The 25,806-nt window shown below is 59.4% G+C and overlaps 1 protein-coding gene across 2 annotated transcripts; it reads left to right on the forward strand.

The window, feature by feature from the left end:
- Positions 1-25,733, forward strand: TMPRSS9 (transmembrane serine protease 9). 2 transcript variants are annotated; one of them, XM_054396230.1, is made up of 19 exons: positions 1-124; positions 1,289-1,416; positions 1,844-1,911; positions 2,874-3,052; positions 4,389-4,430; positions 4,744-4,857; positions 5,347-5,518; positions 11,032-11,306; positions 12,406-12,542; positions 13,712-14,024; positions 14,938-15,109; positions 17,452-17,723; positions 18,482-18,618; positions 20,698-21,061; positions 21,149-21,265; positions 22,446-22,617; positions 23,636-23,901; positions 24,828-24,964; positions 25,421-25,733. In XM_054396230.1, exons 1-19 carry the CDS (start codon positions 1-3, stop codon positions 25,580-25,582), a joined length of 3,351 nt encoding a protein of 1,116 aa, XP_054252205.1. In that variant the 3' UTR covers positions 25,583-25,733. The 2 variants fall into 2 exon arrangements, with proteins under 2 accessions (XP_054252205.1, XP_054252206.1); XM_054396231.1 differs by lacking the exon at positions 4,744-4,857.
- The last annotated feature ends 73 nt before the right edge of the window (positions 25,734-25,806 follow it).

Here is a 25,806-nt window from a genome sequence, read left to right on the forward strand (position 1 = left end):
ATGGACCAGCTGAAGCCTGTGGTGGTGACCCAGAGAAGAGGAGTGAGGGGCAGCTGCTGGAAGGTGGCTGTGGCTGCTGCAGTGCTGGGCAGTGTGGCAGCTCTCTACCTGGGGATCCTGCTGGGTGGGTCTGCAGCCACAGCTGCCCTCTCTTTGTCTGCTGCAGAGAAGCAAAGGTCTGCCCAGAGAAAACATCCTCCAGAGCCTCCTGCTGAGCACAAACCGTGGTCAGCTCTCTGCACACACCCCAAGGGCCAGGGCTGTGCCCAGGCCATGCTGTGGGTGTGTGACCTGAGAGCACTTTGCCTCCAGGCACACAGCACAGAGGCTCTGCTGCTCTCTCACTTCACCCTGTGACTCCCAAATTCCCTCTCCCCAAGCCCTACTGCCCCAGCCCCGCCACAACCACAACCATTGCCCAGTGCCTGTGTCACTATCCCCCTGCAGAGCCACTGCCTCCTTGCCCTTCCCACTTTCCTCCTGCTGCCCCTGGTGCTGCATGGCCAGAGGCCACCTCAGAGCCCAGCCTAAGGTGACTGACAGACCCCAGCTGCACAGATCCCTGCAGAACAGATCCCTGCAGAACAGACCCCACCAGCACAGACCCCACCAGCACAGACCCCACCAGCACAGACCCCAGCAGCACAGACCCCAGCAGCACAGACCCCAGCAGCACAGACCCCAGCAGCTCAGACCCCAGCAGCACAGATCCCTGCAGAACAGACCCCACCGGCTCAGACCCCAGCAGCTCAGACCCCAGCAGCACAGATCCCTGCAGAACAGACCCCAACAGCTCAGACCCCAACAGCTCAGACCCCAGCAGCACAGATCCCTGCAGAACAGACCCCAACAGCTCAGACCCCAACAGCTCAGACCCCAGCAGCACAGACCCCAGCAGCACAGACCCCAGCAGCTCAGATCCCTGCAGAACAGACCCCAACAGCTCAGACCTCACCAGCACAGCTCTTCTGCACAGTGTCACTTTCTAAGCTGCCTTTGGTCCCCCCCCTTCTTTCCCCAGGCAAGGCTGGAGCCCATCTGGGCTTGCCCTGCTGGGCTGTGCCCATCTGCTCACCCACTTGTGTCTCAGGCTTGACAGAAGCTCAGTGCAGACTCCTCCTGTTGCCTGTGTGCAGGGCCTGGGGACACCCCCAAGAGGGCCAGGGCCAGGGACAAGGACATGATGAGTCCAAAGCAGACAGTGAGGAAAGCTGGGTCCAGCCATGGCCCCAAGCCTCTGTGTGGCCTCTGTGTCACTGTGCCTCTGACACCCCCTCCCTCCTGGCAGCCTGCCAGCCCTCGGGGGAGACCAGCTTTGAGCACACAGTGGAGCTCCGTGGGATCAGCTTCAACAGCAGCCTGCAGCTGGAGAGCTCTGACTACTACAGGGTGCTGACTCCTGCTCTTGAGAGGCTGGTGAGTGGGGTCTGGCCAGGAGATGGCTTGGAAAGGGCTCTGGAGGGTCCCCAGGGCTCGGTGTGACTGTCCTCATTCAGCAGGATCAGAACAAGGATCTCCTAAACACCAGGAGGGAAGAGCTCAGGGCTGAGATGAGCTCTGAGAGGCTCCCCCAGGGCCAGAAGAGCCATCTGCAGGGTGGGCACTGTGTGCCCAGGGCTGCTCCTTGCAGCAGAGGGGTGGTAGGAAGGGCCAGAGAAGGGCTGTGCTGCCTCATGCCCTGAGCCAGGGTGGGCAAAGGGCTGCACAGGAGCTGCACTCAGCTGCCTCTGCTGCCTGCAGAGACAAGAGGAGATCCTCAGCTAGCTGCCAGGCACCACCTCATCCTCATCCCCCTGGGGTCCTCTGCCTACCAAGCCTGTGACCATCCTTCCTTGCTTTGCAGTTCCTGTCTAGTGTCCAGGACTCCCAGCTGGACTGGAGCTGCACAGGTTGCACCATCCTGGGCTACAGGTGAGTGTGGGCAGCCCTCCTCACACTGCAGGCTCAGGGCACCCTGAGGAGCTCCAGCAAGGTGACTTCAGTCCTGTGCTCCAAATCAGGGCAACAAGAAACTGCTTTGAGTCAGTGCTGGGCTTCCTCCTGGGCTGGCACCACAGTTCTGGATCCTCTCATTTGGGGATGGGTTCAGAGAGGCAGAGGCAAATGGCTTTGTGCAAGCAAAGCTGAGCTTGGGGCCAAAGCCAAATGTGCAGACAACCTCTTCAGCCCAGGGCACAGAGGGCACTGCCAGCAAGTTTGCTGATGGCACCACACTGGGAGGAGTGGCTGACACAGGAGGGCTGAGCTGCAATTCAGCAAGACTTAGACAGGCTGAGAGTTGGGCAGGGAGAAATGGAATGAAGTTCACCAAGGGCAAGGGGAGAGTCTGGCACTGGGAAAGAACAGCCCCCGAGAGCAGGAGAGGCTGGGGACTGCTGGAAAGCAGTGAAGGGGAAGAGCCACAAAGATGCTGAAGGGAGTGGAACGTCTTCCTTAGGAGGAGAGTCTGAGGGAGCTGAGGGCTCTGTAGCTTGGAGAGGAGGAGCCTGAGAGTGACCTCATTGCTGGTGATAAAGATGTGCAGGGGGAGTGCCCTGGGGCTGGAGCCAGGCTCTGCTGGGTGATGACCAATGCCAGCACAAGGCAGCAGTGGTGGAAGCTGAGGCATAGGAAGTTCCATGGGAACAGGAGGAAAAGTTTTTTTTTCCCTGTGAGGGTGACAGAGCCCTGGAACAGGCTGCCCAGGGGTGCTGTGGAGTCTCCCTCTCTGGAGGTGTTCCAAACCCTCCTGGATGTGTTCCTGTGTGAGCTGCTCTGGGTGCCCCTGCTCTGGCAGGGCTTGGACTGGATCCTTCGAGGTCCCTTCCATCCCCCAGCATTCTGTGATCCCCCTGTGAGGACATCCCTGTTCTCAGCCCCTCCATGTGTCCCAGCAGGAGTGGCAACTCCAGCGTGCTCGTCCGCTTCCGCCTGCGCTTCAGCCCCCAGCGCTCCCAGCCCCTCAGCTCCACCCTGGAGGAGGAAGCTCTCAGGCATGGACTGGCAGCTGCCCTGCACGACCAGGGGCTGTCCCTGGCTGCCTATGGGACCATATCCTCAGCTTCTCTTACAGGTGAGGTCCTCCTGTCCCTGCTGGGCCACCAGAGTGCAGCACCCTATGCCCTGTGCTTGGGTCCTGCTGGCATCGCAGCAGATCTCAGCCTGGGGTCAGGCAGCAAAGTGCCACAGGGCTTCAGCTCTGGGTGCTCAGACCAGGCTTCATGCCCAGCAGCAATGTGAGCAGGAGAGGTGCTGCCAGGCGCCCAAAGCAAACCAGCAGCAGATGCTCTGCCTGGCTGCCAGGGGCTGCCAGCTTCACAAGGAACATGGCCAGACCTTGGAGGCTGCTCAGGAGACGTTCCAGGGGAGCCCTCAGGTCCCTCTCCAGCACTGCCTGGCTGCTCTCTGCCTTGGAAGAGCAGCTCTGGGGGCCTGCAGCAGCCACGGAGCCCAAAGCACAAACTGAAGCTGCTTTGGGTGTTTCTTGCAGTGCCTGGAAGCTGCCTGAGGGCAGAGAGCTGAAGCTTCAGGAGGTTAATTGCTGGGCTGTCAGTTCCTACAGGGGCACAGCAGCCCTGGGGCAGCACTCAGAGCTGGGGCAGTAAATCCTGCTTGGGTGGATACCTCTCATAGCTGAACTGCTCTCTGAAGCCACCTAGGCAGGAATTCTTTCCATCAGGGGCTGGAGTTTCATGGACAACGTGAAGGTGTGGGTTCCTCTGCAGCTCCTTCTGCCCTCCCTGCCATGAAGAGCAGGGTCCTGGGTGGTTGGCAGCCTTTGTGCAGCCCAAGTGGAGGCTGCACAGACACTCTGTGTCTTTAGGCAGCAGCCCTGCAGAGCTTCAGCCTTAGAGCCTGCTCCTGGGAGGCAGCCAAGGCTCTGGGGCATTTCTCCCTGCACCTGGGACCACCCCAAAAGCCCAGGGAGCTGCTCCTGGGCTGCACACTGGGGTCATGGTGGAGCAAACTGGGGAAGGGCACTGGGCCAGGGAGAGCCAGGCAGGAGGAAAGCAAGGTGGGGGTTGGTCTCTTCTCCCCAGTAACAAGTGACAGGAGGAGAGGAAATGCCTCAAGCTGCACCAGGGGAGGTTTAGGTTGGACATCAAAAGAAACTTCTTCATGAAAGGTTCTCAAAGCCTGGCACAGGCTACCAGGGAGGTGGTCAAATCCCCATTCCTGGAGGTGTTTCAAAACTGCAGAGATGTGCTAAGGGCCATGGGTTAGCCCCAGCCCTGGTAGCTACAGAATGCTCAGAGTGGATGAGCTCAGAGCTCCTGTCCAACCCAAGTGATTCCATAGTTTTTGAAGCCAAGCTTCTGCCAGCCCTGGCCTGGGAGCAGCCCAGTCCAGAGCAACACTCAGCTCCTGGGATGGTCTCTCTGATCCCAGCTCCTTCCCATCTGTCACAGGTGGCAGTGAGGCTTCTCCCCCCAGACCTGGGCTGAAATCAGGTAAGAGCCAGGCAGCAGCAGAGCCACCTGCCCCAACCCCCCTGGCTGCACTCTGCAGCCTGCCCTGCAGCCTCCTCCTGGCTGGAGGTGCCTGTGCCCCAGCTTCACAACCTGTGCCCAGGACCCTGCACCCCCTATCCCCTGCCAGCTCAGCCAGAGCTGCAGCCCCACTCCCGCCCTGCCCCACAGACTCTGGCAGTGCCAGGGAGCAGAGTGGGAAGGACACTGCAGGGGCTGGCCCCAGGGAGGCTGTTGGGGGGCTGCTGGGGGCACTGCAAAGGGCACTGAGTGGCTGAAGCCCTGCTGCCCCCAGGGAGCTGCCCTGCAGAGATGTTCATCTGCCACAACAGCCAATGTGTGGCCAAGGCCAACCCCGAGTGCGATGGGTGGCAGGACTGCACCGACGGCTCCGACGAGCAGGGCTGTGGTGAGTCCCAGCAGAGCACAGGGCACCACCCCCTGCAGCTGGCCTTGGCCTCTGTACCACCTCTGGGCTTCTGGGCAATGAAGAGAGCCAAGGGCAAGGCTGGCCTGGATGAGGGGAACTGCAGCCTGCCTTGGTCCCACCAGCAGCTGCAAAGGGTCATGGCAAGGCCATGGCAGGGCTGGCACACTGGGCAAGCACCACCAGCTGCTGGGAGCGGAGGAGGGGGCAGGGACTGAGCTTGTGAAGCCAGCCAAGGGAGTTCCCTCTGGAGGGTCTTGCTCTGGAAGAGGTCCAGGGAGGATGCTGTGATGGGGCAGTGGCTTGAAGTGCTCTGCTCCAAGCCTGCAAGTCCCCCCCTGCCCTGTGGCACCCCCAGTGACGTCCTGCAGCCTGGGCAGGTGCTGGCAGCATGCAGAAAGCCGAAGCAGCACTGCAGAGCATCTTGCTGGGGCGCAGGGTGCTGCTGCTCAGCTGTCTGCTGGCTTGCAGAGTGTGGGAGCCGCCCGGCCATGAAGGCTGCCAGCAGGATCGTGGGCGGTTCCGAGGCGTCCCGGGGGGAGTTCCCATGGCAGGTCAGCCTGCGGGAGAACAACGAACACTACTGCGGAGCTGCCATCCTGACGCACAAGTGGCTGGTGTCTGCTGCTCACTGCTTCACTGAGTAAGCTCTACCCACCCCAGTGAGCTCTACCTACCACAGTGAGCTCTACCCACCCCAGTGAGCTCTACCCACCCCAGTGAGCTCTACCCACCCCAGTGAGCTCTACTCAACCCCAGAATGCTCTACCCACCCTAGTGAGCTCTATCCACCCCAGTGAGCTCTATCCACCCCAGCAAGCTCTATCCACCCCAGTAAGCTCTACCCACCCCAGAAAGCTTTTCCCACCGCATAAGTTCTTCCCACCCCAGTGAGCTCTACCCACCCCAGTATGCTCTACCCACTGCAGTATGCTCTACCCACCACAGTGAGCTCTACTCACCCCAGTGAGCTCCATCCACCCCAGTAAGCTCTATCCACCCCAGAGAGCTCTATCCACCCCAGTAAGGTCTACCCACCCCAGTGAGCTCTACCCACCCCAATGAGCTCTATCCACCCCAGTGAGCTCTACCCACCCCAATGAGCTCTATCCACCCCAGTGAGCTCTACCCACCCCAGTGTGCTCTACTCACCCCAGTATTCTCTACCCACCCCAGTGAGCTCTATCAACTCCAGTGAGCTCTACCCACCCCAGTAAGCTCTATCCACCCCAGTAAGCTCTACCCACCGCAGTGAGCTCTACCCACCCCAGTAACTAATATCCAGCCCAGTGACCTCTATCCACCCCAGTGAACTCTACCCACCCCAGTAAGCTCTGCTCACCCCAGTAAGCTCTTCCCACCCCAGTAAGCTCTACCCACCCCAGTAAGCTCTTCCCACCCCAGTAAGCTCTATCCACCCCAGTGAGCTCTATCCACCCCAGTGAGCTCTACCCACCCCAGTGAGCTCTACCTACCCCAGTAAGCTCTATCCACCCCAGTGAGCTCTACCCACCCCAGTGAGCTCTACCCACCCCAGTGAGCTCTACCTACCCCAGTAAGCTCTATCCACCCCAGTATGCTCTACCCACCCCAGTGAGCTCTATCCACCCCAGGGAGCTCTATCCACTACAGTGAGCTCTAACCACCCCGGTAAGCTCTAACCACCTCAGTAAGCTTTTCCCACCCAAATAAGTTCTTCCCACCCCAGTGAGCTCTACTCACCCCAGTATGCTCTACCCACCCCAGTGAGCTCTACCCACCCCAGAATGCTCTACCCACCCCAGTAAGCTCTATCCGCCCCAGTAGGCTGTATCCATGCCAGTGAGCTCAACCTACCCCAGCCCAGCTCTACTCACCCCAGTATGCTCTACGCACCTCAATAACCTCTATTTACCCCAGTGAGCTCTATCCACCCCAATATGCTCCACCCACCCCAGTGAGCTCTACCCACCCCAGTGAGCTCTACCCACCTCAGTGAACTCTACCCACACCAGTATGCTCTACCCACCCCAGTAAGCTCTATCCACCCCAGTAAGCTCTATCCACCCCAGTGAGCTCTACCCACCCCAGTATGCCCTACCCACCCCAGTCAGCTCTACCCACCCCAGTAAGCTCTACCCACCCCAGTATGCTCTACCCACCCCAGTGAGCTCTACCCACCCCAGTAAGCTCTATCCACCCCAGTGAGCTCTACCCACCCCAGTGAGCTCTACCCACCCCAGTGAGCTCTACCCACCCCAGTGAGCTCTATCCACCCCAGTGAGCTCTACCCACCCCAGTGAGCTCTACCCACCCCAGTGAGCTCTATCCACCCCAGTATGCTCTACCCACCCAGTAAGCTGTACCCACCCCAATGAGCTCTATCCAACCCAGTGAGCTCTATCCACCAGAGTGAGCTCTACCTACCAGAGTGAGCTCTACCCACCCCAGTAAGCTATATCCACCCCACTGTGCTCTACCCACCCCAGTGAGCTCTACCCACCCCAGTGAGATCTACCCACCCCAGTGAGCTCTACCCAACCCAGTGAGCTCTACCCACCCCAGTATGCTCTAACCACCCCAGTATGCTCTACTCACCCCAGTATACTCTACCCACCCAAGTGAGCTCTACCCACCCCAGTAGGCTCTATCCACCTCAGTGAGCTCTACTCACTCCATTGAGCTCTACCCACCCCGGTGAGCTCTACCCACCCCAGTGAGCTCTATCGACCCCACTGAGCTCTACTCACCCCAGTAAGGTCTACTCACCCCAGTAAGCTCTTCCCACCCCAGTAAGTTCTTCCCACCCAAGTACGCTCTACCCACCCCAGCCCAGCTCTACCAACCCCAGTAAGATCTCCCCACTGCAGTAAGCTCTATCCACCCCAGTATGCTCTACCCACACCACTAAGCTCTATCCACCCCAGTGAGCTCTATCCACCCCAATATTCTCTACCCACCCCAGTGAGCTCTACCCACCCAGGTGAGCTCTCTCCACCCCACTATGCCCTACCCACCCCAGTGAGCTCTACCCACCCCAGTGAGCTATACTCACCCCAGTAGGCTCTATCCACCCCAGTGAGCTCTACGCACACCAGTAAGCTCTACCCACACCAGTAAGCTCTGCCAACCCCAGTGAGCTCTACCCACTCCAGCCCAGCTCTATCCACCCCAGTGACCTCTACCCACCCCAGTAAGCTCTACCCACCCCAGTGAGCTCTACCCACCCCAGTGAGCTCTATCCACCACATTGAGCTCTACCCACCGCAATAAGATCAATCCACCACAGTGAGCTCTACCCACACCAGTAAGCTCTATCCATCCCAGTAAGCTCTATCCACCGCAGTGAGCTTTATCCACCACAGTGGGCCCTAACCACCCCAGTGACCTCTACCCAGCCCAGTAAGCTCTAACCACCCCAGTGAGCTCTTCCCACCCTAGTAAGCTCTATCCACCCCAGTGAGCTCTACTCACCCCAGTGAGCTCTATCCATCCCAGTGAGGTCTATCCAACCCACTGAGCTCTACTCACCCCAGTGAGCTGTATCCACCCCAGTGAGCTCTACCCACCCCAGTGAGCTCTATTCACCCCAGTGAGCTCTACCCACCCCAGTGAGCTCTACCCACCCCAGTAAGCTCTACCCACCCAAGTGAGCTCTACCCACCCCAGTATGCCCTACCCACCCCAGTGAGCTCTACACACCCCAGTGAGCTCTACCCACCCCAGTGAGCTCTACGCACCCCAGTGAGCTCTACCCACCCCAGTAAGCTCTACCCACCCCAGTATGCTCTACCCACCCCAATGAGCTGTACCCACCCCAGTAAACGGTACCCACCCCAGTGAGCTCTACCCACTCCAGTAAGCTCTACCCACCTCAGTGAGCTCTCCCCACCCCAGTAAGCTCTATCCACCCCAGTGAGCTCTACCCACCCCAGTGAGCTCTACCCACCCCAGAGAGCTCTATCCACCCCAGTGAGCTCTACCCACTCCAGTAATCTCTACCCACCCCATTGAGCTCTACCCACCCCATTGAGCTCTACCCACCCCATTGAGCTCTACCCACCCCAGTGAGCTGTACCCATCCCAGTAAGCTGTACCCACCCCAGTGAGCTCTATCCACCCCAGTATGCTCTACCCACCCCAGTGAGCTCTACCCTCTCCAGTATGCTCTACCCACCCCAGTGAGCTCTACCCACCCCAGAGAGCTCTACCCACCCCAGTGAGCTCTATTCACCCCAGTGAGCTCTTCCCACCCCAGTAAGCTCTACCCTCCCCAGTGAGCTTTACCCACCCCAATGATCTCTACCCACCCCAGTGACTCTACCCACCCTAGTATGCTCTACCCACCCCAGTGAGCTCTATTCACCCCAGTGACCTCTACCCACCCCAATGATCTCTACCCACCCCAGTGAGCACTATTCACCCCAGTGAACTCTACCCACCCCAGTGAACTCTATCCACCGCAGTGAGCTCTAGCCACCCCAGAATGCTCTACCCACCCCAGTAAGCTCTACATACCCAAGTGAGCTCTACCCACCCCAGTAACCTCTATCCACCCGAATGAGGTCTATCCACCCCAGTATGCCCTACCCACCCCAGCCCAGGTCTACCAACCCCAGTAAGCTCTATCCACCCCAGAGAGCTCTACCCACCCCAGTGAGCTCTACCCAACCCAGTAAGCTCTATCCACCCCAGTGAGCTCTACACACCCCAGTGAGCTATATGCACCCCAGTATGCTCTACCCACCCCAGTAAGCTCTACCCACCCCAGTGAGCTCTATCCACCCCAGTATGCTCTACTCACCCCAGTAAGCTCTATCCACTGCAGTTACCTCTATCCACCCCAGTGAGCTCTACCCACACCAGAATGCTCTACCCAACCCAGTAAGCTCTACTCACCCCAGTAAGCTCTTCCCACCCCAGTAAGTTCTTCCCACCCCAGTAAGCTCTACCCACCCCAGCCCAGATCTACTAACCCCAGTAAGCTATATCCACCCCAGTAAGCTCTACCCGCCCCAGTGAGCTCTACCCACCCCAGTAAGCTCTATCCACCCCAGTGAGCTCTACCCATCCCAGTGAGCTCTATTCACCCCAGTAAGCTCTACCCACCCCAGTGAGCTCTACCCACCCCAGTGAGCTCTGCCCACCCCAGTGAGCTCTACCCAACCCAGTAAGGTCTATCCACCCCTGTAAGCTCTACCCACCCCAATATGCTCTACCCACCCCAGTCAGCTCTACCCACCCCAGTGAGCCCTTCCCACCCCACTAAGCTGTACCCACCCCAGCCCAGCTCTACGAATCCCAGTCAGCTCTATCCACCCCAGTGAGCTCTTCCCATACCAGTGAGCTCTACCCACCCCAGTGTGCTCTATCCACCCCAGTGAGCTCTACCAACCCTATTAAGTTCTTCTCACCCCAGCCCAGTACTACCCACCCCAGTGAGCTCTACCCGCCCCAGTGAGCTCTACCCACGCCAGTGAGCTCTACCCACCCCAGTGAGCTCTACCCACCCCAGTGAGCTCCTTCCACCCCAGTAAGCTCTATCCATCCCAGTGAGCTCTATCCACCCCAGTGAGCTCTACCCACCCCAGTGGGCTCTACCCACCCAAGTAAGCTCTATCCACCCCAGTGGGCTCTACCCACCCCAGTGAGCTCTACCCACCCCAGTAATCTCTACCCACCCCAGTGAGCTCTATCCACCCCAGTAAGCTCTACCCACCCCTGTAAGCTCTACCCACCCCAGTGAGCTCTATCCACCCCAGTGAGCTCTATCCACCCCAGTAAGCTCTACCCACCCCAGTATGCTCTACCCACCCCAGTGAGCTCTACCACCCCAGTAAGCTCTACCCCCTCCAATATGCTCTACCCACCCCAGTGAGCTCTATCCATCCCAGTGAGCTCTACCCACCCCATTGAGCTCTATCCACCCCAGTAAGCTCTACCCACCCCAATATGCTCTGCCCACCCCAGTAAGCTCCACCCAGACCAGCTCGCCCCCCACCCACCCCACTGCCAAAAGCTGTTGCAGTTCCTGGCTCCTGCCTGCTCTCCAGCTTGAGCCCCGTGGAGCTGCTGGCCTGGCAAGGACGGCAGGAGGCAGGGGGGCAGCAGCAGGTGGCCCTGGTGGGCAGGGCAGTGGCAGGGCTGCAGGCTCAGGGTGCCCTCTCTCTCTCCCAGGTTCCAGGACCCGGGTATGTGGGCAGCACACACGGGCAGCACGTGGCTGCGCGGCACGGAGCGTGGCGCGGTGCAGCTGGGCATCGCCAGGATCATCTCCCACCCCTCCTACGACCCCGACACGGCCGACTACGACGTGGCCGTGCTGGAGCTGAAGAGGCCTCTCCCCTTCACCAAGTACATCCAACCGGTCTGCCTGCCAGCACCTGGCCACCACTTCCCCACCAGCAAGAAGTGCCTCATCTCGGGCTGGGGGTACCTCAAGGAGGATTTCCGTAAGCAGAGTGTGGGCAGAGGGTGCAGAGAGGGGAGTGAGCGCTCAGGAGGCACCAGGGAAGGGAACTCAGGCTGTGCCCAGCTCATGGGCATTGAATCAGAGAATCATTGAGGTTGGAAAACTCTCTGAGGTCACCCAGTCCAACACCAACCCAACCTCACCATGGCCACCAAACCAGGGCCCTAAATGCCATGGCCACAGGGTTCTGGAATACCTCCAAGGATGGGGATTCCTCCACCTGCCTGGGCAGCCTATGCCAATCCCTGACCACTCTGGCAGCAAAGACATTTTTCCTCATCTCCAACCTAAACCTGCCTGAGGCCGTTTCCTGTTGTCCTGTTAGTTCCTTGGGAGAAGGGGCCAGATCCAGCCTCCCCGCAGCCTCCTCTCAGGGAGCTGTAGATAGCAATGAGGTCTCCCTCAGCCTCCTCTTCTCTACACTAAACACCCCCAGCTCCCTCAGCCTCTCCTCATAAGATGTTCTCCAGACCCTTCCCCAGCTTTGTTGCCCTTCTCTGGACCAGCCCCTCAATGTCCTTCTGAGAGTGAGGAGCCCAAACCTGAACCCAGCACTCAGCAGTGCCCAGTCCAGGGACACCATCCCTGCTCTGCTCCTGCTGCCCACACCATTGCTGCTCCAGCCCAAGCTGCTGCTGCCCTTCTTGCCCCCCTGGGCACTGCTGGCTCCTCTCCAGTTGCTGTCACCCAGCAGCCCCAGGTCCCTTTCTGCTGGGCAGTTTGCAGCCACTCTGCCCCAGCCTGGAGCCTTCCTGGGGTTGTTGTGAGCCAAGTGCAGGACTCAGCCCTTGGCCTTGTTGATCCTCATCCCATTGACCTCAGCCATGGATCCAGCCTGGCCAGATCCCTCTGCAGAGCCTCCTGCCCTCCAGCAGATCAACACTGCCACTTATTTGTGTGTTGGCTGCAAGCTGCCTGAGGCTGCCTCCATTCCCTCACCCACACCATTGATGAAAATGTTGAACACAGCCCCAGCATTGAGCCCTGGGCAGCACCACTGATGCCTGGGCACCAGCTGCTTTTAACTGCCTTCACCCCAAGCCCCTGAGCTCAGCTCCTGACCTCTCTTCCTCTTGCAGTGGTCAAACCTGAGTTCCTGCAGAAAGCCACAGTGGAGCTGCTGGACCAGTCACTGTGCTCCAGCCTCTACAGCCATGCCCTCACTGACAGGATGATGTGTGCTGGCTACCTGGAGGGCAAAGTGGACTCCTGCCAGGTGAGCTGTGCCCAGGGCAGCCAGAACCCCTCCCCTCATCAGCCTTTGCCTTCCCAGGGTGCAACAAGCAGCAGTCCAAGCAGGATCTGACCCCATGGTCATGGTTTCCCCACAAGGTTTGAGGCCATGCCTTGGACCCAAGCACAGATGAGGGACTGCAAGAGACCATCATGAGGCTGTGTCCTGCAGTGCTCAGAGCAGGGCAATGCTCAGAGCAGGGCACTGCTGCCCAAGGAGCCCTGTGAGCTACTTTACTTCCTGAGCTGTGATCAGGGCTGGTGCCACCAACGTACCTGGCAGGGCCTCAGATCAAAATCCAGATGGCAAAGGACAGGAGCAGGAAGGGAACCAGCCCCAGCTTTTGGTGCACACCTGGATATGTGCCCTGGGCAGCCTTTATCCAGCCTGGCACTGTGAGGGGGCAGCTGGAGAACAGCCTGAGCTTCACAGGGGGTGGGGAGAGGAGAAATGGGATGGGAGAGGAGAAATGGGATGGGAAAGGAGAAATGGGATGGGAGATGAGAAATAGGATGGGAGAGGAGAATTGGGATGGGAGAGGAGAAGTAGGATGGGAGAGGAGAAATGGGATGGGAGAGGAGAAATGGGATGGGAGAGGAGAATTGGGATGGGAGAGGAGAAGTAGGATGGGAGAGGAGAAATGGGATGGGAGAGGAGAAGTAGGATGGGAGAGGAGAAATGGGATGGGAGAGGAGAATTGAGATGGGAGAGGAGAAGTAGGATGGGAGAGGAGAAATGGGATGGGAGAGGAGAAATGGGATGGGAGAGGGCTGTGCTGGGAGAGGACTGAGCAGGGAGAAGGATGTGCTGGGAAAGGAGATCTGTGCTGGGAGGCAGAGGGCTGTGGTTTCCAGGGCTGAGCTGGGAGCAGAAGGCTGAGCTGGGAGCAGGGGGCTGTGGTTTCCAGGGCTGTCCCTGTGTCTTGGGCAGGACTCTCCACACCCACAGCCACCACCTGAGCCCAGCTGCCCTTCTCTGGTGGCAGCAGCTCAGATGGATGCCCCAAACACAGCACAAGCACTGGAGAGGGGGCCAAGAGTGCCTGCTTCACTCCAGGCTGGACAGATCAGCCTGGCAGGGGTATGCTGAGGGTGCCCAGAGAGAGCCTGGAGCAGGCCCAGAGAGATCTCAGCAGCTGGCATCTCTTGCAGGGGGACTCTGGAGGGCCTTTGGTGTGCCAGGAAGCATCTGGGAAGTTCTTCCTGGCGGGCATCGTGAGCTGGGGCATTGGCTGCGCCGAGGCCAGGCGGCCTGGGGTCTACACCCGAGTCACCAAGCTCAGAGACTGGATCCTGGAGGCCATCTCTGCCCTGCCCCCCTCCCTGGACCACACTGTGCCCCTGACAGACCCCAGCACCAACAGCAAGGTTGGCAGTGCCCAGCAGCTCAACTCCACCACAGCAGCCCCCAGCCCATCACCAGCCCCAGCTGCCAGCAAGCCAGGGGCGGCAGCAGGACCACAAGGTATGGACACACAGGGTGGGGTACCTTGGCAGGGACAGTGGTTGGCACAGGGCAGGTGTGCCAGGGTCAGTCTTCTCCTGAGGTGAAATCACCTTCAGCAAGGGGACCCCGGGGATCCTGGGCCAGGGCACCAGGGAAGGGATCTGGTGGCCCTGGCCCAGCCCAGAGCAGCCTGGCAAAGGCTGTCAGGAGCTGCCCAGGTGAACTCCATGGGTCCTGTGCCCATGCAGCTGAGTGTCATTGTCTGCTCCAGCAGGCCCAGGGCAGGCTGCCAAGGCACAGCAGCAGCTGGCACTGTTTAACCTGCTGGCCACTCACTGCTCTTTGCCACCCCAGGATCTCCCAGCAGCTCACAGCTGATGGCTGCAGGCTCAGAGCAGTCAAACATCTCCCAGAGGGGAAGGAGGACAGAGGTTTGCAGGACCTGAGAGCTACCCAGAGCCCTCCAGCAGCTCTGCAGGGAGGCACTCAGCAAGCAGGGAGGCATCCAGAATGCAGGGAGGCACTCAGCATGCAGGGAGGCACTCAGCATGCAGGGAGACATCCACCATGCAGGGATCAGCTCTGCAGGATGTTTGTCTCCTTTCAGGATTAATTTTTATCTGGAATGCCAAGGGTAAGAGGCACAGAGCTGCTGGGGACACAGGATCAGGCACTTGCCAAGAGCAAGGTGCAGGACAGCAGGCAGGGAGAGAGCCTCTCGGGCAGGGGAAGAGCCTCAGGGACAGGAGGAGAGCCTCTCGGGCAGCTGCCACCTGGTACCACCGCCGTCAGCGCGCAGGGCCTGGGCAGCTGCTCAGACTTTAGCCCTGCGCTGTGCCTGCTCAGGCTCAGTGGTCAGAGGGAGCAGAGCTCTCTCCTCTCCTGTGCTCTGCCCGCCGCCCTCACGGGCTCTGTTTTGCCTTCTCTGCAGAGTGTGGAGCCCGCCCTGGCTTCTCCAAGCCCAGCAAGATCGTGGGCGGAGCAGACGCCTGCAGGGGAGAGGTCCCGTGGCAGGTCAGCCTGCAAGAGGACTCCAGGCACTTCTGCGGAGCCACCATCGTCGGGGACCGCTGGCTGCTGTCCGCAGCTCACTGCTTCAACGAGTGAGTGCCCAGCCCTGCAGCGCTGCTGCTGCTGCTGCCCAGGACACACTGCACAGCCCTGCATGCACTGCAGCACCGCTACTGCTGCTGCCCCTACCCAGGGCATGGCTGCACAGCTCTGCACACCCTGCAGTGCTGCTGCTGTCCAGGACACACTGCACAGCTCTCCATGCACTGCAGCACTGCTGCTGCTGTTGCTGCCCAAGGCACAGCTGGACAGCTCTGCATGACCTGCACCACTGCTACTGCTTCTGCTGCTGCTGCTGCCCAGGGCAGGGCTGCACATCTCTGCATGGCCCAGCCCACACCTGGGGCACTGGGCAGGCACAGGGGCACACAGAGGCCATGAGATGTTGTGTGGGGAGGTTGGGGTGGGACAGGGAAAACCCAAAGCAGCCCGGGCAGGAGGCAAGGACCACAGAGGGAATGGGTGGAAAAGGGCAGAGGCCACAGGAGGCTTCCTTCAGGAATGGGACCTCAAAAGCTGGCTTGAGGAGGGGATGAGAGGGGCACAGTAAGGGGCACATGGGCACTGCAGCCCTGCATGGCTTTGCCCCACAGCAAGAGCCTCAGACCAGAGTTACCAATAACAATGCAGAAATGAGCAGCAGGAGGGCAAAGACAATTCCTGAAGGCACAAAAGGAGGGGGAATGACTATGAGGAGTGTCAAGACATCAGGAGGCTGCAGGGAGGTGGGGGTTGGGCTCTGCTCCCTAGGATCAGGTGATAGAAGGAGAGGAACTGGCCTGAAATTGTGCCAGGAGAGGGTCAGGTTGGAGAGAAGGAAAAAAATTCCTTTGCTGTCAGAGTGGTCAGGGCTTGGCACAGGCTGCCCAGGGAGGTGGTGGAGTGCCCATCCCTGGAGGTGTTCCAGAACTGTGTGGCCATGGCACCTGGGGCCATGGTTTGGTGGCCATGGTGGGGCTGTGTTGGAGTTGGATTGGATGATCTCAGAGAGCTTTCCCAACCCTGGTTCTCTGAATTCTCTGATTCTCTACTAACTGCTCCCAGCAGTGCCAGGTGTCCCCTGGGATGTAAAGGGGAGGTCAATGTGTGCTAACCCTCTGCTCCCCCCAGCAATCTGTGACTCCAGGACACACAGACAATGGTGTCTGCATGCAGCAGGGCTTGAGGGGCTTGGGGCTTTCACTGGGATCTCTCTAGAGCTGTGTTTTATCCTTTGCTTCTTGTTCTGAACCCCATGTGAAATGTAAACACCCAGTTCAATTCATTCTCCATGAAGAGCTGCTTGCTTTGGTTGGGCTCCCCCTGCTCTGGGTGGCTACTGTCTTAGAGCAACAGGGAGGTGACCTTCCCTGGGCTCTCTGGGGACCCTCTGTACCTGCATGGTCCCCATCACAGCTTCCCTCCCCACCCACTGCTCTCTACCCTGATCTGCTTTTGGCTCTGTGCCTCACTTCACCCTTGCTACCTTGCATTCCCTTGTTGCTCTGTTGCCCAGCTCTTCAATCATGGAATCAGATAATTGTTTGGTTGGCAAAGCCCTCCCAGATCACCCAGTCCAACCCCAACCCAGCCCCACCATGGCCACCAAACCATGGCCCCAAGTGCCATGACCACAGGTCACCTGATCCTAGGGAGCAGAGCCCAACCCCCACCTCCCTGCAGCCTCCTCTCAGGGAGCTGGAGAGAGCAATGAGGTCTCCCTCAGCCTCCTCTTCTCCACACCAAACACCCCCAGCTCCCTCAGCTGCTCCTCCTCAGCCCTCTTCTCCAGACCCTCCCCCAGCTTTGTTGCCCTTCTCTGTCCTGCTCCAGCCTCTCAATGTCCTTCTTGGAGTGAGGCCCAAAACTGAGCCCAGGATCCAAGCTGTGCCCTCAGCAGTGCCCAGTCCAGGGGCACCATCCCTGCCCTGCTCCTGCTGCCCACACCATTGCTGCTCCAGGCCAGGCTGCTGCTGCCCTTCTTGCCCCCCTGGGCACTGCTGGCTCCTCTCCAGCTGCTGTCACCCAGCACCCCCAGGGCCTTTTCTGCTGGGCAGTTTGCAGCCACTCTGCCCCAGCCTGGAGCCTTCCTGGGGTTGTTGTGACCCAGGTACAGGACCCAGCCCTTGGCCTTGTTGAACCTCATCCCATTGACCTAGCCTGGCCAGATCCCTCTGCAGAGCCTCCTCCCCTCCAGCAGATCAACATCCCACCCACTTCATTGTCACCTGCACAGTTCTTTGGTCTGCCTTAGCAGGGCTGCTCTGCTGCGTGCTGGGCTCTGCCCTGGTAAGGAAGGTTCCAAAGGGTGATCCTGGAAGCTGCCTGCAGTGTCAGTGCCACAGTCCATGCTGGGCACTCCTGTGTCACCCTGCTGAGGGCTGTGTGTTTGCAGGACAAGCCCAGAGGAGCTAGAAGCCCACATGGGAACAACATCCCTGAATGGAACAGATATGCACACAGTGAAAGTCAACATCACAAGAGTGCTCCTGCACCCCCTCTACAACCCCATGCTGCTGGACTTCGATGTGGCTCTGCTGGAGCTGGCCTGGCCTCTTGTCTTCAGCAAACACATTCAGCCCATCTGCCTCCCAGCTGCTGGCCAGGAGTTCCCTGTGGGCAAGCAGTGCATCATCTCTGGCTGGGGTGACCTCCATGAAGGCAATGGTGAGCACTGCCCCATGGGCACCAAGCCACTGGGACACAGAGAGCCTGGGGGTGTACAGGAGAGGAGAAAGACACAGGGACAGGCAGAACAGACAGACACAGGAATCACAGAATGGGTTGGGTTGGAAGGGACCTCAAAGCTCATCCAGCTCCAACCCCCTGCCATGGGCAGGGACACCTCCTACCAGCCCAGCTTGCTCAAGGCCTCATCCAGCCTGGCCTTCAACACCTCCAGGGAAGGGGCAGCCACAGCCTCCCTGGGCAACCTGTGCCAGTCTCTCCCCACCCTCACTCTCAACAATTTCTTCCTCATCTCCACTCTCAGTCTCCCCTCTCCCAGCTCAAAGCCATTCTCCCTCATCCTGGCACTCCCAGCCCTTGTCAAAAGTCTCTCCCCAGCTCTCCTGCAGTCCCTTCAGGTACTGGAAGGCTGCTCTGAGGTCTCCCTGGAGCCTTCTCTTCTCCATACTGAGCATCCCCAACTCTCCCAGCCTGGCTCCACAGCAGAGCTTCTCCAGCCTCTGATCATCTCTGTGGCCTCCTCTGGCCCCTCTCCAGCAGCTCCAGGTCCTTCTTGTGCTGGGGACCCCAGAACTGCTCTCCTCCCAGAACTGCTCTCCTCTGAACCCTCTCAGGGAGAGCCAGCAGCTCACAGATCACTCAGCTCCTGGGTGCTTTAGAGCCTGTCTGGGGGCAGTCTCCAAGCCCTCAGTTCCCACCTCCCCTGCTGCTCTCCCACATCCATGGTTTCCATGCAGGCACCAACTCGGAGACCCTGCAGAAAGCCTCTGTGGGCATCATAGAGCAGGAGACCTGCAACCTCCTCTACAACTTCTCCCTCACAGACAGGATGCTCTGCGCCGGCTTCCTGCAGGGCAAGGTGGACTCCTGCCAGGTGAGGGCAAGGGGCTGCCAGCCCTGTGCTTGATCCAGGCAGCTGGAATAACTCACACAGCTGGGATAACTCACACACAGCTGGGATAACTCACAGCTGGGATAACACAGACACAGATGGGATAACTCACACACAGCTGGGATAACTCACAGCTGGGATAACACAGACACAGCTGGGATAACTCACAGCTGGAATAACACACACACAGATGGGATAACTCACACACAGCTGGAATAACACACAGCTGGAATAACACAGACACAGCTGGAATAACACACACACAGATGGGATAACACACACAGCTGGGATAACTCACACACAGCTGGGATAACACACACACAGCTGGGATAATACACACAGCTGGGATAACACACACACAGCTGGGATAACTCACAGCTGGAATAACACACACACAGCTGGGATAACACACACACAGCTGGGATAACACACACACAGCTGGGATAATACACACAGCTGGGATAACACACACACAGCTGGGATAACACACAGCTGGGATAACACACACAGCTGGGATAACACACACACAGCTGGGATAACACACAGCTGGGATAATACACACAGCTGGGATAACACACACACAGCTGGGATAACACACACACAGCTGGGATAACACACAGCTGGGATAACACACACACAGCTGGGATAACACACACACAGCTGGGATAATACACACAGCTGGGATAACACACACACAGCTGGGATAACACACAGCTGGGATAACACACACACAGCTGGGATAACACACAGCTGGGATAATACACACAGCTGGGATAACACACACACAGCTGGGATAACACACACACAGCTGGGATAACACACACACAGCTGGGATAATACAGCTGGGATAACACACACACAGCTGGGATAACACACAGCTGGGATAATACACACAGCTGGGATAATACACACAGCTGGGATAACTCACAGCTGGGATAACACACGCAGCTGGGATAACACAGCTGAGATAACTCACACACAGCTGGGATAACACACACACAGCTGGGATAACACACACACAGCTGGGATAACACACAGCTGGAATAACACAGACACAGCTGGGATAACACACACACAGCTGGGGTAGCACAGGCTGGGATAACTCACACCTGGGAGGACTCACACCTGGATAACTCACACCTGGATAACTCACACCTGGATAACTCACACCTGGGATGACTCACACCTGGGAGGACTCACACCTGGATAACTCACACCTGGATAACTCACACCTGGGATGACTCACACCTGGGATAACTCACACCTGGGATAACTCACACCTGGGATAACTCACACCTGGGATAACTCACACCTGGATAACTCACACCTGGGATAACTCACACCTGGGATAACTCACACCTGGGTAACTCACACCTGGGATAACTCACACCTGGGATAACTCACACCTGGGTAACTCACACCTGGGATGACTCACACCTGGGATGACTCACACCTGGGATAACTCACACCTGGGATAACTCACACCTGGATAACTCACACCTGGGATGACTCACACCTGGGATAACTCACACCTGGGATAACTCACACCTGGGAGGACTCACACCTGGGAGGACTCACACCTGGGAGGACTCACACCTGGGATAACTTACACACAGCCTCAGCAATCCCCTGGGGAGCATTTAGGGAGCTGCTGTGGCCAGGCTGAGCTCCACCTGTGCCTCAGCTCAGAAATCTGAGCCCAGCTAAGCCTTGAAGCTTTGAGGCTGCCTCAAGCTGAGCAGGACCTGCACCAATGTCCTGCTGCTCTGTGTGGCCAGGCTGGAGCCCTGCCTGGGAAGGTCTCCTCCTGGGGCAGTGGCAGCTGCTGGTGTCTGTCCTTCACCTGTGGGAAGGTGCTGCCAGGAGACATTAACTCCATCACCCCTGCCCAGCCCCAACCTCTGCAGACTCAGCTCCTGCACACCCCCTGCATGGCAGGGGACAGCCCCAGGCTGCAGAAAGCAGAGGCTGGGGCTGGCTAAGTCCTCCCAGTGTGGCTGGGGGCAGCTCTGCATCCTGGGGAGATGATGCTGAGCAGCCACTGCCTTGCCTCTTCCTCAGGGGGACTCAGGTGGGCCCCTGGCCTGTGAGATGAGCCCAGGAGTGTTCTACCTGGCTGGCATCGTGAGCTGGGGCATTGGCTGTGCCCAGCCCTTCCAGCCTGGGGTGTACTCCAGAATCACCAAGCTCAGGGACTGGATCCTGGACACCATCTCACAGCTGCCCAGGCCTGGCACAGGCAGCCCAGGCAGCCCTCCCAGCTCAGCCATCAGTGGAACTGCTGCAGCCCTCCCCAGCCAGCAGCACAGCACAGCAGCTGCAAGTCCAAGCAGAACCACCCTGGAGGTGACCCTGACCACAGCCAGGAACCAAAGCTCCACAGCTCTGACACCCACCCAGCCTGCCAGGCCCACCCCAGCCCCAGGTAAAGCTGATGGCAGCTGGGCTGGCACCTTGGTAAGTGACCTCCAGCCCTGGCACAGAGGGCACTGAGCAGGTTATTGCCTTCCAGTGGTGCCTTGTACCAGCCTCACCTTCAGGTGCTCCAGCAAGGTCTGCATTGGCAAAGAGAACCCAGAGTGTGACGGAGTCCTGGACTGCAGCAACGGCCTGGACGAGCACAGCTGTGGTGAGTGCTGCCCTGCAGCCTGGCACTGCTCTCCTGAGGCCTGGCACTGCTGCCCTGCAGCCTGGCACTGCTGCCCTGAGGCCTGGCACTGCTGCCGTGCAGCCTGGCACTGCTGCACTGAGGTCTGGCACTGCTGCCGTGCAGCCTGGCACTGCTGCACTGAGGCCTGGCACTGCTGCCCTGAGGCCTGGCACTGCTGCCCTGCAGCCTGGCACTGCTGTCCTGAGGCCTGGCACTGCTGCCCTGAGGCCTGGCACTGCTGCCCTGCAGCCTGGCACTCCTTCCCAGCCTTCTCCACCACCCATCCTCCCCAGGGCGACCCAAGGACTTTACATGGGCTGTGCTGGGCACCATGTTGTACCATGAGGGGCCTGGGCCAGCCCCTGGCACCCCAGGTGCCACTTGGTCTGCCAGAGCCTGTATCAAAACCAAGCTGGGTGAGCAGGCTCCCAATCTTCTGCCATCAAACCTGGGCCCTTCTCCTTTGGTGCCAACACCAACCCCAGTGCCCAGCACAGAGGCCACCTGGGCAGCCTGGCAGGGCAGCTCTGCACAGCCTGGCACGTCTCAGACTGGTTTGGACTGCAAGGGACCTGAAAGGTCATCCAGTGCCAACCCCCAGGCTGCCACCCCCAAGGCAGCTCCTTGCTGTGGGGCAGCTCAGTCCCCCCCCAGCCTGGCACCCCCTGCCCACATGCCAACTGCCTCAGCACAGCCCAGCCTGGCTCCAGCTCTGGCTTTCAAGAGATTCTTCTTTTCCCTCCCCCCCAGACCCCTTGGGGTTGTTTTTTTGCCATGAATTCCTTAGTCTGGGGAGCCAGGGAGGGACAAAATGGCTTCAGCAGCTCAGCAGGAGAGTGGAGCAGGGGGGGAGGGAACCCACCTGGATTTGGGTCAAAAGTTCAACATTTGGCAACAACCTTTTACAGAGGGGCAAGGAGGGGGAAGAGTCTTTTGTAACCGCTGAGCCAGGGGCACTGTAGAGCCCCAGAGTTCACTTGCAGTCGGTTTTGGCTGCTGGCACAGGCACCAAGCCCTGCCCTGCCTGCCAGGCTGTGTGCCAGGCTGAGGGGAATTCACCACCTGCCCCGGGCTCCCCGGGGGCTGCCGGGGGGGGCTGGGCAGGTGTCTCTTTCGCTGATGGTTGCTTACGGCCTCGCTGCCTCTCCTCCCGCCCCAGAGTGTGGCTCCAGCTCTGCGCTGGGCTCCAGCAGGATCGTGGGCGGCAGCAGCGCTGCGCAGGGCGAGTGGCCCTGGCAGGTCAGCCTCTGGCTGCGGCGCAAGGAGCACAAGTGCGGAGCTGTCCTCATCGCCGACCGCTGGCTGCTGTCTGCAGCTCACTGCTTTGATATGTAAGTGAGAGGCGCTGCAGCCTCCTGGCCCCTCCTGCAGCCCCCTGGTCCCTCCTGCAGCCTCCCTCCCCTCGCCCTGCCGTCCCCCTGCCCTCTCCCTGCCGCTCAGCTCAGCACCCTCCTGGGTGCTGTGCCCTGCTGCACCCCTGCTGCAAGCCTGTGATGGGTCACAGAACACAGAACCCTTCCAGCTGGAAAACTCGGACTCTAAGATCCTGGAGTCCAAACATTGTTTGGGGATCCTGCCCCTCTGCTCTGCTCTGCTGAGACCACACCTGCAGTGCTGTGTCCAGCTCTGGGGTCCCTGACACAAGGACCTGGAGCTGCTGGAGAGGGTCCAGAGGAGGCCATGAAGACGATCAGAGGGCTGCAGGACCTCCCCTGTGGGGCCAGGCTGGGAGAGTTGGGGCTGCTCAGCCTGGAGAAGAGAAGGCTCCAGGGAGACCTCAGAGCAAAATTCCAGTACCTGAAGGGGCTCCAGGAGAGCTGGGGAGGGACTTTGGACAAGGGCTGGGAGTGCCAGGATGAGGGAGAATGGCTTTGAGCTGGGAGAGGGGAGATTGAGAGTGGGGATGAGGAAGAAATTGTTGAGAGTGAGGGTGGGGAGAGACTGGCACAGGTTGCCCAGGGAGGTGGTTGAGGCTTCATCCCTGGAGACATTCAAGCTCAGCCTTGCTGTGTCCCTGTGCAGCCTGCTCTGGCTGGAGCTGTCCCTGCTGCCTGCAGGGGGTTGCAGAAGATGCCCTCTGAGGGTCCCTTCCAACCCAATGCAATCTGTAGTCCTCTAACTCTACCAAGTCTGGCAGAGTCCATGTCCCTCAGCACCACATCTCTGCCTCTTTCATGTGTCCCTCTGGGCAAGAGTGAGGAGCAGAGAGTGAAGCAAGGTCTGGCTGTGCCCACAGCAAGATGCAGAGAGGGCTCCTGGCCTCTCAGGGCTTGGCCAGAGCACAGGTGGAGGAACAGCCCTGCCTGTGGGGCCATGCTGCTAACAGCCAGCTCTGCTGTCTTTCTGCAGTTACAGTGACCCCAAAATGTGGGTGGCCTTTCTAGGAACCCCCCTGCTGAGCAGCACTGAGGGCACCATGCAGAAGATCTTCCGCATCTACAAACATCCCTTCTACAACCTCTACAGCCTGGACTATGATGTGGCCCTGCTGGAGCTCAGCAGCCCTCTGACCTTCAGCAGCACCATCAGCCCCATCTGCCTGCCACACACCTCCCACATCTTCCCTGAGGGAGCCAGGTGCTACATCACAGGCTGGGGCTCCACCAAGGAAGGAGGTACAGCCTGGGAGGGCTCCCCCACACCCACTATGGCTGAGCTAGGGGACACCTACCCTGCAGCTCACAGGTTGGAAGGGACCTCTGGAGGTCTTCCAGTCCAGCCCCCTGCCAGAGCAGAACCATAGAATCCAGCACAGCTCACACAGGAACACATCCAGCTGGCTCTGGAAAGGCTCCAGAGAAGGAAACTCCACAACCTCTCTGGGCAGCCTGCTCCAGGGCTCCAGCACCCTCACAGTGAAGTTCCTCCTCCTGTTGAGGTGGAACCTCCTGTGCTGCAGTTTCCATCCACTGCCCCTGGTCCTGTCACAGGGCACAAGTGAGCAGAGCCTGTCCCTGTCCCTTCCTTCCTGACCCCCAGCCCTCAGCCATTGACAGACATTGATCAGATCCCCTCTGTGTCTTCTCCTCTCCAGACTAACCACCCCCAGGGCTCTCAGCCTCTCCTCACCAGGCACTGCTCCAGTCCCTTCAGCATCCTCATAGCTCTCTGTTGGACTCTCTCCAGCAGGTCTCTGTCTCTCCTGAACTGGACACAGCTCTGCACTGCCCCAGGCACATCCTGTGCCAGACTTTGCAGGGGACACCAACTGGGCAGGGCCTGGTGCCACCACCACCTCCCCCCAGCTGCTCCTCCACTTGCTTCCCCTCTGCCCTCCTGCAGTCTTCCCAAGCTGCCCCATCCCTGTGGCAGCTGCTCCAGCTGTGCTCTGCAGCACAAGGACCACTCTGACCCCATCCCCACCTGGGAGGCTACACACCAAAGAGACCTTCCTACACTTGCTCTGCTGTGGAGGAACCAGGCCTGGGTCACCTTCCCAGTGCAGGTCCCTCCCTCTGGCAGGCACAGGAGGCCACAGAGCCTCCCTCAGCAGCTGCTGCCCTGGCTCTGCACCCAGCTAACAGTGGCATTGCCTCCCCAGGCCTCATGTCGAAGCATCTGCAGAAGGCAGCAGTGCACATGATTGGAGACCAGGCCTGCAAGAAGTTCTACCCAGTGCAGATCAGCAGCAGGATGCTGTGTGCTGGCTTCCCACAGGGCTCCGTGGACAGCTGCTCAGTGAGTGCCAGAGCAGCAGGCAGGGAGGGACACAGCAAGCTCCTGCCCAGCCCCCAGCCTGTGTTCTGCAAGGAGCTCCCTGCCCTGCTCCCCCAGCTCAGCTCTCTGCCCACCCTAGCCTGGCACTGGCTGTTGCCAGGAGTCCATCCTGGTTCTGCTTGCCCACAGCTAGTGCCAGGCTAGGGAACCTCCCAGAGAAGGAGGCCAAGAGGCCACAGGACACAAGGAACTTGCTCCATGGCCCTGTTGTGCCTCCCAACAGGCTCCTCTGTGTCCCAGGACCCCAGGCTCAGCTGTGCATGCAGTGAGCACTGCTCCAGCTTGGAGCAAGCTCTGGGGGGTGGGGAGCAGGGCAGCAGTGCTGCTGTGCCCCAGGCAGCAGGACCACCCCACAGCTGGGTGGGCTGGGCTGCCTCTGGGTTGATGCAGGACCCTCTGCTCTCCTTCTCTCTGCAGGGTGATGCAGGAGGGCCCCTGGCCTGCAGAGAACCCTCAGGGAAGTGGTTTCTAGCAGGAATCACAAGCTGGGGCTATGGCTGTGCCAGGCCATACTTCCCTGGTGTCTACACCAAAGTCACAGCTGTCCAGGGCTGGATTGCACAGAACCTCAAGCTCTGAAGCTGCATTTCACCACTCAGGGACTGCAACAAAGGAGAGGAGCAACTGCCAGGGGCTGCACTCACCCTCAGCTACTGCACCTCCTGGATGCTGCAGAGGGGTGAGGATGGCCTGCAGCTGGCAGTGTTGTGTGACCCACTGCAGCTGTGCCACCAGGACACGTGGTAACTGCTTTGCATAGAAAGGTACAGCCCTAGCCCTGTTCCATAAATAAATGAGGCCTG

The sequence above is a fragment of the Indicator indicator genome, chromosome 36, assembly GCF_027791375.1.
Source record: "Indicator indicator isolate 239-I01 chromosome 36, UM_Iind_1.1, whole genome shotgun sequence".
Lineage (NCBI taxonomy): Eukaryota > Metazoa > Chordata > Aves > Piciformes > Indicatoridae > Indicator > Indicator indicator.